The sequence below is a fragment of the Xyrauchen texanus genome, chromosome 46, assembly GCF_025860055.1.
Source record: "Xyrauchen texanus isolate HMW12.3.18 chromosome 46, RBS_HiC_50CHRs, whole genome shotgun sequence".
Taxonomy (NCBI): Eukaryota; Metazoa; Chordata; class Actinopteri; order Cypriniformes; family Catostomidae; genus Xyrauchen; species Xyrauchen texanus.
This window is the reverse complement of record NC_068321.1, coordinates 16,208,017-16,224,899: the sequence shown is the minus strand read 5'-3', so window position 1 is coordinate 16,224,899 and position 16,883 is coordinate 16,208,017. Positions and strand designations below refer to the sequence as shown.

Here is a 16,883-nt window from a genome sequence, read left to right as displayed (position 1 = left end):
TCAGAGTTGCCCTCTTGAAACTGAAATTATCTGGAGTCATCGAAGAGGGAATTAGCTGCTAAACCACTAGTGACCAAGATGTACTTTGGGAAAAGTTTGAAGATTTAGAGAATCGTAGCCAGAGAAACAATGGGCGGCACGGTGGCTCAGTGGTTAGCATTGTTGCCTCACAGCAAGAGTTTTTGAGACCCGGCTCAACTAGGGCCTTTCCGTGTGGAGTTTGCATGTTCTCACCTTGTTTGCGTCAATTTCCTCTGGGTCCTCTTCCGCAAGTCCAAAAAACATGCAGTGAATTGGAGACTCTAAAGGAAGAGCATCCAGCGTAAAACTTGTGCCAAATCAAATATGTATGCGGACAATCACAAATCACGAACCTATGCGGGACAAACGCTAGGAAAAAGAGAGTAGCTGGAGAAACAACGTCTGAATTCTTGGAATTCCTGAGAACGAAGAAGGTCGAGAAATAGTGAAATGCCTAGACAAGCTCTTCCCTAGTCTGCTCGACATACCAGGCCATAAGCTGGAAATTAAGCAAGCTCGATAAAGATCTTGTGTTGTGCAAGCGAGGAGTAAAGGTAGTCTTTCTTGGAAGAACAACAACATTTTCTTGTTCCCAGACTTCATCAAGAGAGAAATGTCTTCGATTCAAGGAATGCAAGAAACACTTACATCAACAGAAGGTTGCTTTTGCACTGATGTTCCCAGCCAAATTGAGAATAAGGATGGCCGCAAAATATTTGCCTTCCCACAGCAAGCAATGTCCTTCATAAAGTCAATGGACTGAGTAAGTCATTGTGTGATGCAGCAGAGTGGACCTGGCTCACTGAACATTCACTTGTTCATCCGAGGAACTGAGCACCTTTTTTGTTTCTTTTTGTGCTGGTTCCGCCTAGCGGCTGGTGTATGTTTTGTGGAGGAACACTCCTTTGGAGCATTTGTGGATGAATCTCCACGTCTTTGTGTTTATCCCGCCTATTAGCTTGAGTTTGTTTTACAGATTATTTTCTGTTGTGTAATTCTGTCTCACAAAATGTGGATAGAAACACCGGACTTGAACAATCCGATGGCAAAGTTGTCACAGGGGCTCTCATAGGCGTACATGGACTATTTGAGTTTAGAGGGATGGATGCCAGTTGGCGCTGTCGTGTGCGCGTGGTTCTTTTTTCTGTTTTATTTTTGTTCTGGGGAAGTTCAGAGTTTGTTTGTTGCTCTAATGTTGGAATGTGGCCATTATAATTTAGTTTTTGACAAAATAAAGTTTTTCTAATATGTCAATGTGGCAGGGTGGAGGGCGGGGCCGGGTCTTGATTCTACATACCCGGTCCCTTATCAGGCTAATCAAGCATGTGTGTGTTTGTATCTTTTGTTTAAGTTTTTCATTAAAATATTATTTATATCATCAAGCCAGTCCTCGCCTCCTCCTTTCCATTGAACTGCATTACACTGGTGCCGATACCCGGGAAGGAGGAGGGGTAAGCCGTAGTAGAGTTATCGCCACTACCGTCCACCCCAACGGAGCAGCTGCCGGGGGACAAGGAGCCCAGCCGCCTGGAGGCGGAGGAACGGCCGCCGACCGCGAGGGGATAAGGGGCTTCTAACTGACTGCCTGGAGCGGTCAGGGCCGCTGCCAGGGGCGGGGGTATCCCCTACCAGCCGCTGAAACGTGGTGGGGTGTGAGACCGCTGACCTTGAGCGGGGAAGGGCTCGCAGCCGACCGCCTGGAGTGGGAGAATCATTGCCAGGTGCTGGGGAGACCACTTCTGTTCCCCGAGAACGCGGCAGGGCGTTCCGTCCGCCAGGGCCTGGAGGACTGCCTCTGATCCACCCAGGGAGGCGTGGCTGTCGTCCGTTAGAGGGTGGAGGAGTGGCCGGGGACAGAGCTATGGCTCCCCCCCCCATTTAATTATTTCTGTTTCCCTCCCCTTGTCTCCTCCCTCATCCAGGTAGACGGGGATGACCAGCCGTCAGACGGGGCGGAAGAAACGCCCCTCCCCAGGGAAAGGGGGGGTATACGTCATGCCAGGGGCTCCCCAGCCTGAGAGAATGAGGGAGGAATGTGACTTTGTTTGTTTGGTCGAATTGCTTCTTTACAGCATCCATGCTATGTGTGAATAGAATTAAATGTTCAGTTTGCTGTTTTTGATAAATAACTGACTGTAGAGAACAGAAAGGATATTAAAAGAGACATTATTAAACAACAAATGGTTTGCTTGGACCTAGTCTTTGCACTCACATTACACAGATCTCGGTGCTGAACTTCTATGCCACTACACCACTTAACACTGGTGAGTGAAATGTAAAAAATACCAGCCAGTGGGTAATCACTTTTTGTAGCAATGTTTATAGTGAGTCAAGCCGCAAGCAACAGACAGGATATTTACATTTATGCATTTGGCAGACGCTTTTATCCAAAGCGACTTACAGTGCACTTATTACAGGGACAATCCCCCCAGAGCAACCTGGAGTTAAGTGCCTTGCTCAAGGGCCCAACAGTGGCATCTTGGTGGTGCTGGGGCTTGAACCCCTGACCTTCTGGTCAGTAATCCCGAGCCTCAACCACTGAGCCACCACTGCCCCTATGACCCCCATGACCCCCCATGACCACCACTGGATATGATGTCATGGTTGAGGGCTTCTGAGCACGTATGGCCAGGACATGGCCAAAATAATTACATTAGACACAATACTATATACCCTGTGAATGCTGTGGACACAGCTGTTTTTGTGTAAAATCCAAAAGATTTTTTTATCACAATTGCAAAACTTTTATTAGAATGACAATAGAAGATGAAGAAGAAGAATAGATTTGGGAGGATTGAACCTTATTCAGAGTATAATCACAATCCCTTTCGTTCATTCTGAAAGTGAAAATGGAAATGCATGGTAAAAAATGTATTTCAATATTGATCTGCTCCAACCAAAAGTGATCTCTTCAGAAGATTAAACAACCTGAGTCATGGATTACTTTTATGTTGCCTTAATGTGATTTTTGGAGCTTCAAAATTCTGGTCACCATTCACTTGCATTGTATGGACCTACAGAGCAGAAATATTCTTCTAAAAACCTTCGTTTGTGCTCAGCAGAAGAAAAACAGTTATACACATCTGGGATGACATGAGGGTTACTGGGTGAGTAAATGATGAGAGAATTTTCCTTTTTGGGTGAACTATCAGGCATTCGATCCTCCATAGTGCTTAACACACAGTCTGCAGCCACTGTGGCCACACGGTGGCAGCACAGGGTCAGTAAAACGTCTCGGAAAACAGTGCAAGGAAAATCTTCATTGCATAGGTGACGTTTTGACGCCATTTCTCTGAACTCCACTAGCTAACACAAGTAACTCGTAATAAAAACGAATTAAGCCATCCGCAATTTTAGCTCGCCTCATTAACTTTCGGATTGTCTAGCGTGTGAAGTATCACGCTTTGATGAAACCCGTACAAAACTACAAACTACACTGTTTATCTTGTGAGGATTGACAGCGGCTGACAAATTAAATAAACTTATGATGCATTACCGCCACCATCTGGACCGAAGTGGGAGCATAATATAATATAATAATATAATATAATATAATATAATATAATATAATATAATATAATATAATGTAATGTAATATAATGTAATGTAATGTAATGTAATGTAATATAATATAATGTAATATAGTATAATATAATACAACATAAATGTATTTGAACATTGTCCCTGGCAATTAATCTCTATGCTGCTTTCATGGATGGATGGATAAAATACTTAGTCTCATTGTTATTCCATTTTCCTTTTAATTCAGAATACAAATTTGATTTTTAACAGATGAAATGCAAGCTGAAAAATGCAATTATTGGGCAGAAGTGGAACAATTTACTTGATCACACTTTAGGCAAGCTATGTTAGTCCAGCAGCATGTACCTTGTTATGTATATTATAGTTTATCCTCAACATAACTATTATTTACAATTATTTTAAATACAATTATTTACAAGTGAGGAACTATTAAAAAAATATTTTAAGATTTACACATTTCAATTTAATAACAAAATTCATAAAAAATTAATGGAGTAATCTTTTAATACCTAAATATTTTAAATATTAATGTTATATTAATTTAATTCAGTTAAACAATTCAATTTGATGGCATTTTATTATGAAATTGAAATGTGTAAAAAAAATAAAAAATAGGCTAAAATATTTTTTTGAGTGTGGAGTGGTTACTCAGGCCATGAAACATTTTAGCTGCTCAAAATGTACTAAAACATACTGTATTAAAAATTCAGCAACAGCAACATAATATAGCTAATGTAATACGCAATTCTCTATAGAAGCAAACAGTAAAAGTAATTAACAATACTTGCATATGACAAGTCAATATTACTCCAAAACAGCTTGTAAATCATGTCTAGCTGCCAGCTCCAAATTATATGTTCTCCTTATCGATTGTTTAGCATGATGTAAGAACAAATAGAACAATATAACTTCTCAATGATTGCTGTATATTTAGCAAATACACTAACTTCAAGGAAGCTTTCATTTCGGGGCAAAATCAAGAACAGAAATGATAACAATTCATCAGAGAAGGTTTATACAAAAATGTTTGGACACCTATATCATTTCCAAAGCTTCAATCCATCTGTTCTTTATTCTGAAAAACTGTCAACCATTTTATTTTATTTTATTTTTATATTTTGTCAACCACTTTATGCCTACATCTGTATATCATGAACAGAGGAAAATATATTACATTTCACACTTTTTCACCCTTTGTCTCAAAGGCAACACACAGAGAAGCTTGCCTACATGACTAATACATTTTGGTTAAGCGGTGTGCGCATGGACCATTATGCATCACACACACATAACGCTTCTGCTAAATTTTCATTCATAATTTGAATAACATCAAACCTTTACATTGAAATCTGCACAACTTCAACACACTCATTAATCCAGTATTTACGTATTGTGGCCGGGAGAAGTAACCCAGGGAAAGGTACCCCGTAAACCATGTCTTTTAAGCAAATACCAGTTATGAATATTCAAAATAAATGACACATAGCCAAAGTTACATCTCACTCTGTTCCAGAAATGCTACAAAATTGCTTTAATTTGGCAGCCAACAAATGAGGATTGCTCAGCCACAAAACCTGGACTCTGACAGTACAGGGTTTTAAGTTTGTGTACGGTGCTAAACAGTGTTCAGGGTTTATTAAGGCACTTGTCTCTTGGTTTAGGATAGCAGGAGCACATAAGGAAGAATTGTATTTTAGAACTAATATTAAAAACTATAAACCCCATGTAGGCATCATTTGCCTCATATTCTGAGCATTAATATATTATACAAAAATACGTTCTGGTCCTATAATCTGATTGGACAAGTGGTGTTCCAAGTGTGCTGATATCTATTATAACAGCACTTGGGATGCTTAACTATTTGTATCACTTTTCTTGTCTATGTTCGCTGTGTTCCAGACCAGACCAAGTCTGTGTGTTAACCCTGTGACATACAACAGTTGATCTTGCTATGGTTTTATTTAGAACTATTTTTGTTAGCAGAGCAAAATGAGACAAAATAATTGCCTGAAATGTAATATTAACCTCTTGTTTATAGAACAATCGTGCTGTTGTGTGCTCATGTGATATTGATTTATTCTATTGAAATTTATTTTAAAGACATTTTATGTAGATTATATAGATGAAGTGAAAGTTCTGTCCATTTCATAGACTATGACCCATTTTAGATCTAAAACACAGAGCACAACTGTGTCTTGCTTGACCATTTTAATGCTCTCCCAGCTGTCCAAAGAGTTCTTTGTTATTTTGCTTCCTCCTCTCCTTGGCCGTCTTCAGGAAATATATTCCCATCTGTAGTGCCGGTGGGGGTCGTGGGAATTTGCATTGAGCTGTCTGATATCTGAGACAGAGTGTCTGCGTCTTGCTCTGACTGCGGTTCATGGACTGGTGAGTTGGGCACCACAGAAGAAGAGATGGAGCGCTACAAGGTATCAAAATATTTGGACACTTAATCCACACTTACAAATGTATGAATGTAATTGCATTAGATGATAAAATGTATTGCATCATCAAAATAGCATAATTTGTTTGCAGATACCACTTGGTTTGATATTTTGTTTTTAATGCACAACAATTCATAGACTACATTTAATTACATGTATCTGGTTAGATGACAGTGTCATGTGTTGTGTTTGTACCTGCAAGGAGATACTGGATCTGTTGTTCTTCTCCTTCAGTTTGGACCATGTTCCTTTAAACCCTGATTTCTCAGACATTTCCAGCGCTGCTTTTAACAATTTGGGTGTCTCGGCACGAGGAGGAATAATCTGGACCGGTTCTTTCTCTTCCTCTTTCTTCACAGCTGGCTTTTTCACCATTTTCCTTTAGGGCAAACAGCAAGTTACATATGAACAAAAGCTAGGGCTAGAAATTAACCACTGGAACACATTGAGAAAGACTAAATTCAAGGAATGGCCAGATCGAACTTGATGTATTGACTCTAAAGATGTTGTACTAGCGATTTTATTATTTATTTAGCATGAATCTAAAGCTTTGAGGGAAAAATAGTGTAGTATATAAAGTAAATATCCTAACCAACTGACAGTGCTCATTCAAACGAACACTAAATAACTACAAAGTTAACCCTTAAATGCATACCTCTGGTCTCATTCCACCCCCTGCACTTCATCCATTTTTTTGGAGCTCATGCCTCTTTATTATTCCTCAATCTTTCTCTTTTAATCAGTGTAAAAAAATTGCAACACAAACTTTGATATATGAAAAATAAAACATCAACATTTATCAAAATTATTATTTTAGAATTATCTTGAAAATGTTTTTAAACCTTTTTGGTTATTTTGTAGATCCATTTATATATATATATATATGTACCTGGTGTCTAAAGACCAGAATATTACCATGCATTTAAAGGTTGAATGTATTATAATGGATGACATTTATTATAATGCATTTTTGTGAAATTTTTTATGTATTAATATGTTTTATATTTTTTATTGAAAATAAATAAAGAGGTCTGATAATTCAGGCCTATTAAATGTTAAACATTATGGCTTGCATATACAAAGTTTAATGGCTATAATAATTACACATTTTAACATCAAATATTGCAAAAACTTTCCATTTAATTAAAGTGTCAGTAATATTGGTATCATTATAGGCCTTGATCCTATTTGGTATCAAATTGGGGAGAAAAAACGGTATTGCCCATCCCTAAGCAATGGAAAAAGGTGAATGAAAAATAAAATAAATTAATGTTTCATAAGTTTCCTTCTAGCATCTGCACTCACTTTGCTTTCCTGCGGAGCAGTTTTTGAGACTCTGGATAGTGCACCAGGATCTCATTCAAGTCCTTTTTCGTCAAAATAAAGAGGTTGGCAAAGCCACGTGCAATGACATTGGCTGTCCGTCTGTTCCCTCCTCCCACTGCTAGCAAGCTTTATTCAGAAATAACAAAGGAAACAAACAAGCCATAAGATCAACTGATCTGAGGTATCTGAAACAATGCATATAAATGGAGAGTTTTTATTAAATTTAAATTCTCATCATTTACTCACCCTCATGCCATCCCTGATGTGAATGTCTTTCTTCTGCTGAATATCTCAGTTCTGTAGGTCCTTACAAAGTAAGGAATGGTGATCAGAAATGTAAATCTCCAAAATGCACATAAAGGGAGCACAAAAGTTATCCATAGGACTCCAGTGGTTAAATCCAAATCTTCTGAGCAAAATGACAGGTGTGGGCAAGAAACAGATCAATATTTAAGTCCTTTTCCACTTTTTTTGTTTGTTACAGTGCAATCTTCATGCATATCGCCACCTACTGTTCGGGGTTAGTCAAAGTTAAAGATTTATATTAATAAAGGACTTAAATATGGATTTGTTTCTCACCCTCACCTGCCATATCACTTCTGAATATATGGATTTAATTTATGGATTACTTTTATGCTAGCTTTATGTGATATTTGGAGATACACATTTCTGGCCACCATTCACTTGCATTGTATGGACCTACAGAGCTGAAATATTCTTCTAAAAATCTTAATTTGTGTTCATAATAAGAAAGAAAGTCATGCACATCTGGGATCGCTTGAGGGCGAGTAAATGAGAGAATTTCATTTTTGGGTGAACTATCACTTTAAGAAGCCACATGCAGCAGTCCTCACCTGACCTCCCCAAACACTGCTCCAGCTTTCAAGGTTACAAATACTGTTTTCCCATCTGGACCACCAACTACCTGGACTTCCCCTGCCTTTATGATGTACATCTCACGGCCCACTTCATCCTGTACTTTCAAAAGTGTTTGACATGAAAAACCCATTTCACACATCAAGCAGAACAAGTAAACACATCACTTTGTAACTAGTGCACATCCCTTAGGATGTGAAAACCAGTCTACTCTTTGATAATCTCCAGTTGGACTGTCCATTGCCTGCTAACCTACACTGATGTGTCTCCACAAACACATGCACAGATGAATAGAGGTGTAAAGTCTGTTATGAAATAATATTCTATAAGCTACTTGCCTTTTTGCAGACATAGTCTCCTGGAAGATACACCACAGATCGGAGCCTCTTCAGCATGTCAAAAATCATCTGTCTATCACAACCCTGAGAAAGTTAAAATGACGTAGGAATAAAAAGAGGAAGAGAGCGACAAGGAGCAACAAAAGGATTTCATACAACTTTAGCTCTGGGTAGCTCAGCGAGTTAAGACTCAGACTACCACCCCTGGAGTAGCAAGTTCAAATCCAGGGTATGCTGTGTCCCAAGGAACCAAATTGGTCCCGGTTGCTAGGGAGGGTAGAGTCACATGGGGTAACCTCCTCGTGGTCACTATAATGTGGTTCTCGCTCTCTGTGGGGCATGTGGTGAGTTGTGCTTAGATGCCATGGAGAAAAGCGTGAAGACTCCACATGCACTATGTCTCCATGTCTTAAAGCACATTGGGAATTGGACATTTCAAATATGGGAGAAAAAAATAATAATAAACTTAAGTCTAATAAACTTAAGCTCTTTCAAAAGCATTTGAGACATAATGTTGACCACCACAGGAAATATTCTGACTTGTGCCTCAGTCAAAAAGCAAAATTCACAGTAACAGTAAAGAATTTACAATGGAAGTAAACAGGGCCATCCCTTAAAAGGTTTTAAAAGTAGAAATCGCATTTTTGTTAAAGCACTTAAAGGGCAAAAGGAGCAGATAGGCAGAATGATAGCCTCATTTCCTCACAATGTATAGAAAAAAGATGCAATGAAAGTGAATGGTGACCAAGGCTTAAAATCTGCCTAACATCTCCTTTTGTGTTCCATGGATAAGAGAGAAAATCTTATGGGTTTGCAACAATTTGAGGATGACCAATTTATAACAAAATTTCCCTTTTCCCTTTAAGGCAAATCATTTTAAAAACAAGCAACATTTTAAGTCTTACAGTAGCACTTACTTGGAAGAGTGGCACTTTACTGATAATGGAATAGTTGACATCCACTGCAATGTCAAGCCTCATCTTGTCGGGTAGTTGAACTAGCAACTCCTGTTCATCTGAATGAGACAACCAAATCTCCATTTATATTAAAGAAAGATGGACGATTAGCGGGATTATGGAATTAACAGCTATACTTTATGCTATAGTATGTGTGTAAAATGGATACCAGTATAATTTTGCACATATTCTTATAGTTAAAACCACACTTACAAGAATTCTTGCTCCAATGCATATGTTTAAACATCACCTATACACCGATTAGCTACAACATTAAAACCACCTGCCTAATAATGTATAGGTCCCCCTCGTCCCGCCAAAACAGCGCCAACCCGCATCTTAGAATGGCATTCTGAGATGCTGTTTTTCTCACCACAATTGTACAGAGCGTGTGAGTTACCGTAGAGTTCACAATAAATCTCTAATTTCAGTTTCACTTTCACATTCTTCTTCTTTTGGTAACCTCTAAGGAAAAAAAAAAGCGCTATATAAGTGCAGACCATTTACCGTTTTGTCACATTTTTCATGCATATCGCCACCTACTGGGCAGGGACGAAAATGTATCATGAAAAAGGACTTAAATATTGATCTGTTTCTCACCCACACCTATTATATTGCTTCTGAAGGTATGGATTTAACCATAGGAGTCAGATGGATTACTTTTATGCTGCCTTTATATACTTTTTCAAAGCTTCAAAGTTCTGGCCATCATTCACTTACATTGTATGGAACTACAGAGCTGAGATATTCTTATAAAAATCTTTTTTTGTTTTTTGGTGAGTAAATGATGAGTGATTTAACAAATGTTGGGTCAACTATCCCTTTATATACCGTATGTACTGTATTAAATAAAAGTAAGAAATGTGAAATCCATATCAAATTATTAGTTGTTGATATCTGTCAAGTTACTTTCTCATCTAAATCTCATCTCACCGTTCATACCAAATGTGTTTTTCTTTCCGTCTGAGCTGTTTTTCAATTGTCTTATATGTAAACATGCACCAGACGGCCATCTTTGACCGTTGCACTGCATCTCGCTGTTTTTCCTAGAGTCTTGCCAGAAACACCTGGTTTTTTAAATGCCATGTGCATTTATCTCTATTCTTTGCACAGTTTTCTTAGCCCAAGTTTTTCCTTGCCTTGTGTCTTTTAAAAAGTGCTGTACAAAAAAAACTGAAATTGAATTGTCTTACCCAACATGCCTTGCGACTGCCATGTGTAGCTGTACCAGGTTTTCACTCTGTTCTGCACGTCCTTTGGGATGCGGTAGGAGGCCATGTACTTCACTGTGTTATCCACACAGGCACGATAGTTCGTCTGAGCCGCTGTGGCTGCACCGACAACATCTCGCATCTAACACAACACAAGCCATTACTCTGTGATCAACAATGAAAAACACTAAAGAAAACCAATCTAGTGAGACCAATCTACTGATCCCCTGCCAAATATGATAATGGCCTTACCTGTCCAATCATGATGGAAAACACAAACACTCCAATAAAGTAATTGATGAGCTGAAAAACGATCTCAAAGAGAGTTGTGGGTCCCGGCAGGCCGCCGATGGTCAGCAGAGTCTTCACAGCAAAGTAATAGCAGCGAATATAACTGTAAATGTCACATATAGGGAATAAACAGACAAAAGGGACAAAATAGTAATTCTTTGTACCTCAAATTGTACTCGTTGAGAATATTTTGAAGGAACTGTTTCAAGATTAAAAAAATTACATTCATTATATAAAAGGAATTACAGTTAAATGTAAAAATTACACACATTAAAGCAATAAGTTACAAATCAAATTGCTCCCGTGTAATAGGTTTATACATTTTATAAGAACTCAGCCATGATTGCGAGAAGATATTTTGTTACTCATTTGGTTTTTATTTCTGTAGCATTGCACTGTGTATCTCTGCCCACATTTAAATCCCATTGGTCCAAAAGCATAGCCACATAGCTGTATATTAAACATCAAATATGGATTTGTTGTGCTGATATGGATAGCAATCTTTATTTGGCAACAAATAACTTAAAGTGAGGAAAGAAAAATAACATGAATCAAGAAAATTGTTGCGTCACACCTGGTTCACACACGGTAAACTTACAATGTGTGAGATCAATGGCAATTCACAAACCTATTGCCCGTCCCATCATAGGCCCAATCTGAGAAACCCAGACCCTCGAATGATGAGCCCCAATAATAGAGACAGGCATTGCAGTGGACAGCATACAGCAGGTAGGTGGTGGTTCGAACCACTCTAACAAAAGAAATGAGAGATGAGGGCCAGGAGAATCACTCCAAATTAAGGGTTAAATGTTGATTAGGTACAAGTACTATACAAAGGCTTATAGAACAGCTTACCTGTAAACATAAGCATTGGTCAGGATGGCTTCCAGACGTTTGTTGAATTCAAAGAAAGACATGAACTGCACAAAGAAAGACACATTAAAGAATTAAAAAGGTTCATCCTGGATTGATCTTCCTAAAGCCCAGTTAGACTATTAATGAAACAGCTTGCCTTTAGTATCCTTGGTAAGCGCAGAAGTGGATTAATCCCCGTTTTGAAGTAGAGCAGCTCTAGAGGAAGCAGACTGACCACGTCCAGCTGCAACACAGGAAATCAGAAGCTTAGGTCTGAAACAAACTCTACATAAGTATGTAAACACAGATTCTTCAAGCAACACAAGCTTGATTTTGTGCATTCTGTTTTTAGAAATATGACTTGGACTCGATTGGCCTCGAGTGATGCAATCACACTTTAAGCGATGTAAAAGCGAAGAGCGTGAGATCTTGCTGACGAGTCGGCTGTCATCACTGCCGCTATCGCGATTGAGAAAGAGATCATTATGAATTTAAAAACCTGAGATGTTCTGCATGATTGTGTGATTTATTAAAAAACTAGAAAGAAGGACTGATTTTCACTACAAGCTATTTGGTAAGTGCTTTTTACATTGTTACAGCAACATCAGGAGTTTTCTAAGTGTAAAGTAGGCTGCTTGAGCATTCAGTGTCAGATCTAGTTTTGAAAAGTAATCATGTACGCTGACAAAACTTTTTTATTGCAAGCCAAATTTAAATCGCAAATATTATTAGAGAGCTTTTTCTTGATAATAGACCTCCTTGGTTCTGCCTTTCGTGCGTGGATGTGTTTTAAAATATAAATTGGTATTATTAGTTGACTGCCATGTAATGTATGATAAAGCGTCTTATTCATTGTGAAACTGTGTTTCCTTAATGGCATGAATCGCACTGAAGGCCTAGACATAAAATGCACGGGCTGCAGCTGTGTATCTCCTTTTTGTCTATAAATCTTAACATCAGCAGTCTCATTAGCGATCATGATTTCAAGCTTGATTACACTTCCTAATGCCATCTATTGCTCTGCGTATGCCTCAAGCACAAGAAAGTGTAATCGAGATTCAAATCATGATCATGCCTACAGATTGCAATGGCAAGGTGTACATTACATTTTATTTTAATATTTTGGTTGTTCTCAATTGGATCGCTTCAGAAGACATGGATTAAACCACTGGAGTCATATGTATTAATTTTATGTTGCCTTTATGTGCTTTTCGGAGATTAACTTATTTTTTGTGTTTTGCAGTAAAAAGAAAGCCATGGTTGGCATGAGTGCGAGTAAATATTGAGAGAATTTAAATTTTTGGGTGAACAATCCCTTTAAGTATGTTCAACTGGACCGAACTCTTGCAATGCATTGGCTAAGCATTCATGTCATGTCATTTTGTGTACTTTCTCAAAGTTGTTTCTAGGGGTTTAACCCCGGTGTCCTAGCCAAATTCCCCCTATCTATCATGGCCTCCTAATAATCTCCATCCCTGAATTGGCTACATCACTCTACCATCTCCTCTCCACCAATAGCTGGTGTGTGGTGGGCGTTCTGGCGCACTATGGCTGCCGTCGCATCATCCAGGTGGATGCTGCACACTGGTGGTGGTTGAGGAGATTCCCCCTATACTATGTAAAGTGCTTTGAGTTTGAGAAAAGCGCTATATAAATGTAAGTTGTTGTTGTTGGCCTTAAACTACAGAATGAGTCAAACACCTAAATTATCAGCCTCTTTGAAATTTTCCAAAAAGTTTATAAATGTCTCACGTTACCTTGAATCGTATAGCTTTGAAGTAATTTTTTCTCATCTCCTTCTTGCCACTCTAAAAAGAGACAATCATTTGATAAATGATAACTCATATTTTACTGAATTCTAACAATTTACATCTGCTTATACGTACCACAATGTCCCCGTGTTGCACAAACTGCAGTCGGGGTTGGAATGCCAAGATGTCCAGAATGTAGATAGTGTCACATAGGTAGTCTATCAACAGCCACACATGAATGTTGTCTGGCGTTTGATAAGGAAATGCCCAACGCACAGGAATCATCCATGCATTCCAGTTAAACGCCAAAGAGACGCAAAACAGCCAAAGTACGTAGATCAGGTCTGCAAAGATTGCGGAGCACAGTTACTGTTACTTACAATTACATCTTACTCAAATGGTTAATGGAAAACAAAGTTTACAGCCAAAAAATTTGTTTTATGTTTTGATTTAATGATTTACTTTAATTCACAAAACTGAACTAAATAGATTTGTTATTTATTTGAAAATATTGTGCTGCAAGTAAGAACTATGTAAATGAAACAAAATAAAATAAATGGAGTGAAAGATATCTTGTCTCTTGCACAGAGCAGGAACAAAGAAAAAACTAAATAAAACAAAACAGTGAACATAAGTGCACCTTTTGTTTTTTCCTTTTATTTATTGTTCCTAAACCTGAAACCTAATTGACTGTGAGAACAGGAAAAACAGTAAAGGATCAGATTTGGTGGAACTGTGAATACCAAAACAGCTAAACTGTAAGAAAGGAGAGGAGACAGAAGGAGTACTCACTAGTGAAGGGGTCGATGCTCGCTGGAAAACGGTATCGCAGAAGCCGACCAATCCTGGACTGAGGTTTCACCTTACAGCACAGAACTTTAGTACTCTCCTCTTCTTTCTCAGCAGGGGCCTCAGGCACTTTCTGCTCTGCTGCAGGCTCAGAAGGAGGTGCTGGAGCTTGCTTAGCTGGGGCTGTTCATAAAAGAGCATATGATCACTTGTTACATACCCTGTAAAACTGCCATTGATTCTGATTGTTTAGTGTCAATCCAGTGTAATGTAATGTACCATTTTTGAATCTAAGTTCATAAAAGTGTCCTGGAAGAGTAACACAGGTGTCGTTTATCACATTAACTATGGACATGTTCCATTAGAATCAGAAAGTGTCCATATATTTTTTTGTTTTGATTTGGAACAGTACATCTCTTATTTTGTGAAATCTTTTGCTTGAAAAGTGTGTGTGCTACCTTCAAAATAAATGCCACTTGGTTAGACATATTTTTTCTAATGCAATAATAATAATAATATTCAAATATTGTTTACGCATAAATGCCGAAATATAATTTGGGGCCATTGAATGCATTTAAATGCCTATATGCCTATTTGATTGGTTCCATCCAAGGTTCCATGTGTTTGTGTGATATGCCTGTTATTGTTTCAGATAAATGTATCCTTATCAAACTCTTAAACTGGACTAAACTCACAGGCAGGTGGTGTCTCATCGTCTGAGTTATCTGGATCAATCAATTTCTCTTTGACACGCTCTGTTCTCTCTTTGAACAGCTTGACGAGCTCCTGTAATCTCTCGTTTACTACAGTACTCGTCTGGCTGGCTGAAGAGGCAGGCCGTTGATTAAGCCTGAAGCAAAAGATTATTAAGGAATTAACATTAAACCCTAAACCCTTACAATGTTTTGAACAATGAGAATAATTAATGCATATTTAAGCATACCATATTTGTAAAGTATGTTGGGCAAAATTCCATCAAGACATATTATATTTAAACAAGAACAGGATGGGGAATTTCACGTTTTATGAAAATGTTTATATTGTTACCCGTCATCTGCACTCATGATGCTGCCCTGGCTTGGCCATGCCCTGACAGTGGTTTCTATCTCCTCCTCTTCCTCGTCATCTTGAGAGTAAAGTCTCTTGCTGTAGGTAGAAGACAAAATCGAGTTAGGATGAGGTCTACAAGGTGGAAGGTATAAAAATAGGGCAACTAGTTACAATAAAGACATTATTATGAAAAAAGTAGACTATAGGAAATAATATTAAGAAATTAATGTAATCAGATGTCTTTTAGCAAGTACTGTATTTTTGACACCAAAGAAAATGAAAATGTAATTCACTTACACTTATGTTGTTCAAAACCTGTATGACTTTCTTCCTTCTGAACGCAAAAGATGCATTATGCTAGTCTGAGTCACCATTCGCTTTCATTGCATAACAAAGTGAATGTGACAGAGGTTTTCATTCTACCAAACAATCTACCCTCCTTTTGTGTTCTACAGAAGACAGAAAGTAATAAGGGTTTGGAAAACATGAGGGTGTGTAAATTATGAAATAATTATCAATTTTTTGGATGAATTTTTCCATGTGATATTTTATAAAACAATTATTGATATGCACACATAACAAAGCAAAACGTTTTGGGTGGATTGTGATGAGACAACATGAGAACAGTGGGTCCTGATATAGACTGACTCAAAGCATCTTACATCTTGGTCTAAATTGTCTGTGGCTTTCATTCTCTGGATTCGTCATTGTTTGCATTCAGTGAAATAAGTGTGTGTGTGTGTGTGTATATGCATCAGTGAGTGTATGTGTTTACACAGACAACATAACAGTAAAGAAACAAAACATTAAATCAAAGGTTACTATTTGTAATAACTAGAGCTGTCAGAATTAATGCATAAACACATGCGATTAATTAAAAAAGTTTAACACGTTAATTTTTCTTAATCACGATTAACAAATTTACAGATAATACAGCATAAACCAGCATAAACACTGGTTGGAAGGGCAGAACCTTCACAATACACACACACACACACACACACAAAGCACTTCAGTGTCAGTGATAAAATGATTGAGAAAGGACCTCTTAAAGCTATTTTATGTCCAAAACAAGCCCAGATGGGACTTGTGATAGAAATTAAATATTTTTCTGCCTATGTAAGGTGCACTTAATTACCACAGAAGCACATCAAGTCTTCACTATCACAAAAACGCAGAGTGAGATGTTTTTGCTTGACACTGGTGTTGACACCCAACGAGAATAATGAACGCGACTTCATGATTCATGATATAGGAAAGCGGATAGCCACAGTATTCCTGTTTAATATTGTGCAGGATGAGAGTTTAAGAGATTTAATGCCCACTGCAATGAATATGCAACCTGTGTGGGGAATAGTTCTTTCAATTAATCAAACTCGCACTTAGACTTGTTACTTGAATTGGTGCTATTTTAGTGCATTTCTATCTTTAT

General features: G+C 38.0%; 1 protein-coding gene across 1 annotated transcript in view; it reads right to left on the bottom strand.

Moving 5' to 3' along the window:
• Positions 1-3,870: 3,870 nt before the first annotated feature.
• LOC127638050 (uncharacterized) overlaps positions 3,871-16,883 on the bottom strand; it is a 37,686-nt gene continuing 24,673 nt past the window's right edge. Inside the window, 16 exon segments of the mRNA XM_052119387.1 lie at positions 3,871-5,986; positions 6,204-6,387; positions 7,314-7,460; positions 8,189-8,307; positions 8,549-8,632; positions 9,466-9,563; positions 10,698-10,857; positions 10,968-11,109; positions 11,635-11,757; positions 11,862-11,926; positions 12,019-12,105; positions 13,619-13,669; positions 13,748-13,956; positions 14,405-14,584; positions 15,097-15,251; positions 15,449-15,547. Coding sequence (XP_051975347.1) covers positions 5,807-5,986; positions 6,204-6,387; positions 7,314-7,460; positions 8,189-8,307; positions 8,549-8,632; positions 9,466-9,563; positions 10,698-10,857; positions 10,968-11,109; positions 11,635-11,757; positions 11,862-11,926; positions 12,019-12,105; positions 13,619-13,669; positions 13,748-13,956; positions 14,405-14,584; positions 15,097-15,251; positions 15,449-15,547 — 2,083 coding nt within the window. The 3' untranslated portion in view covers positions 3,871-5,806.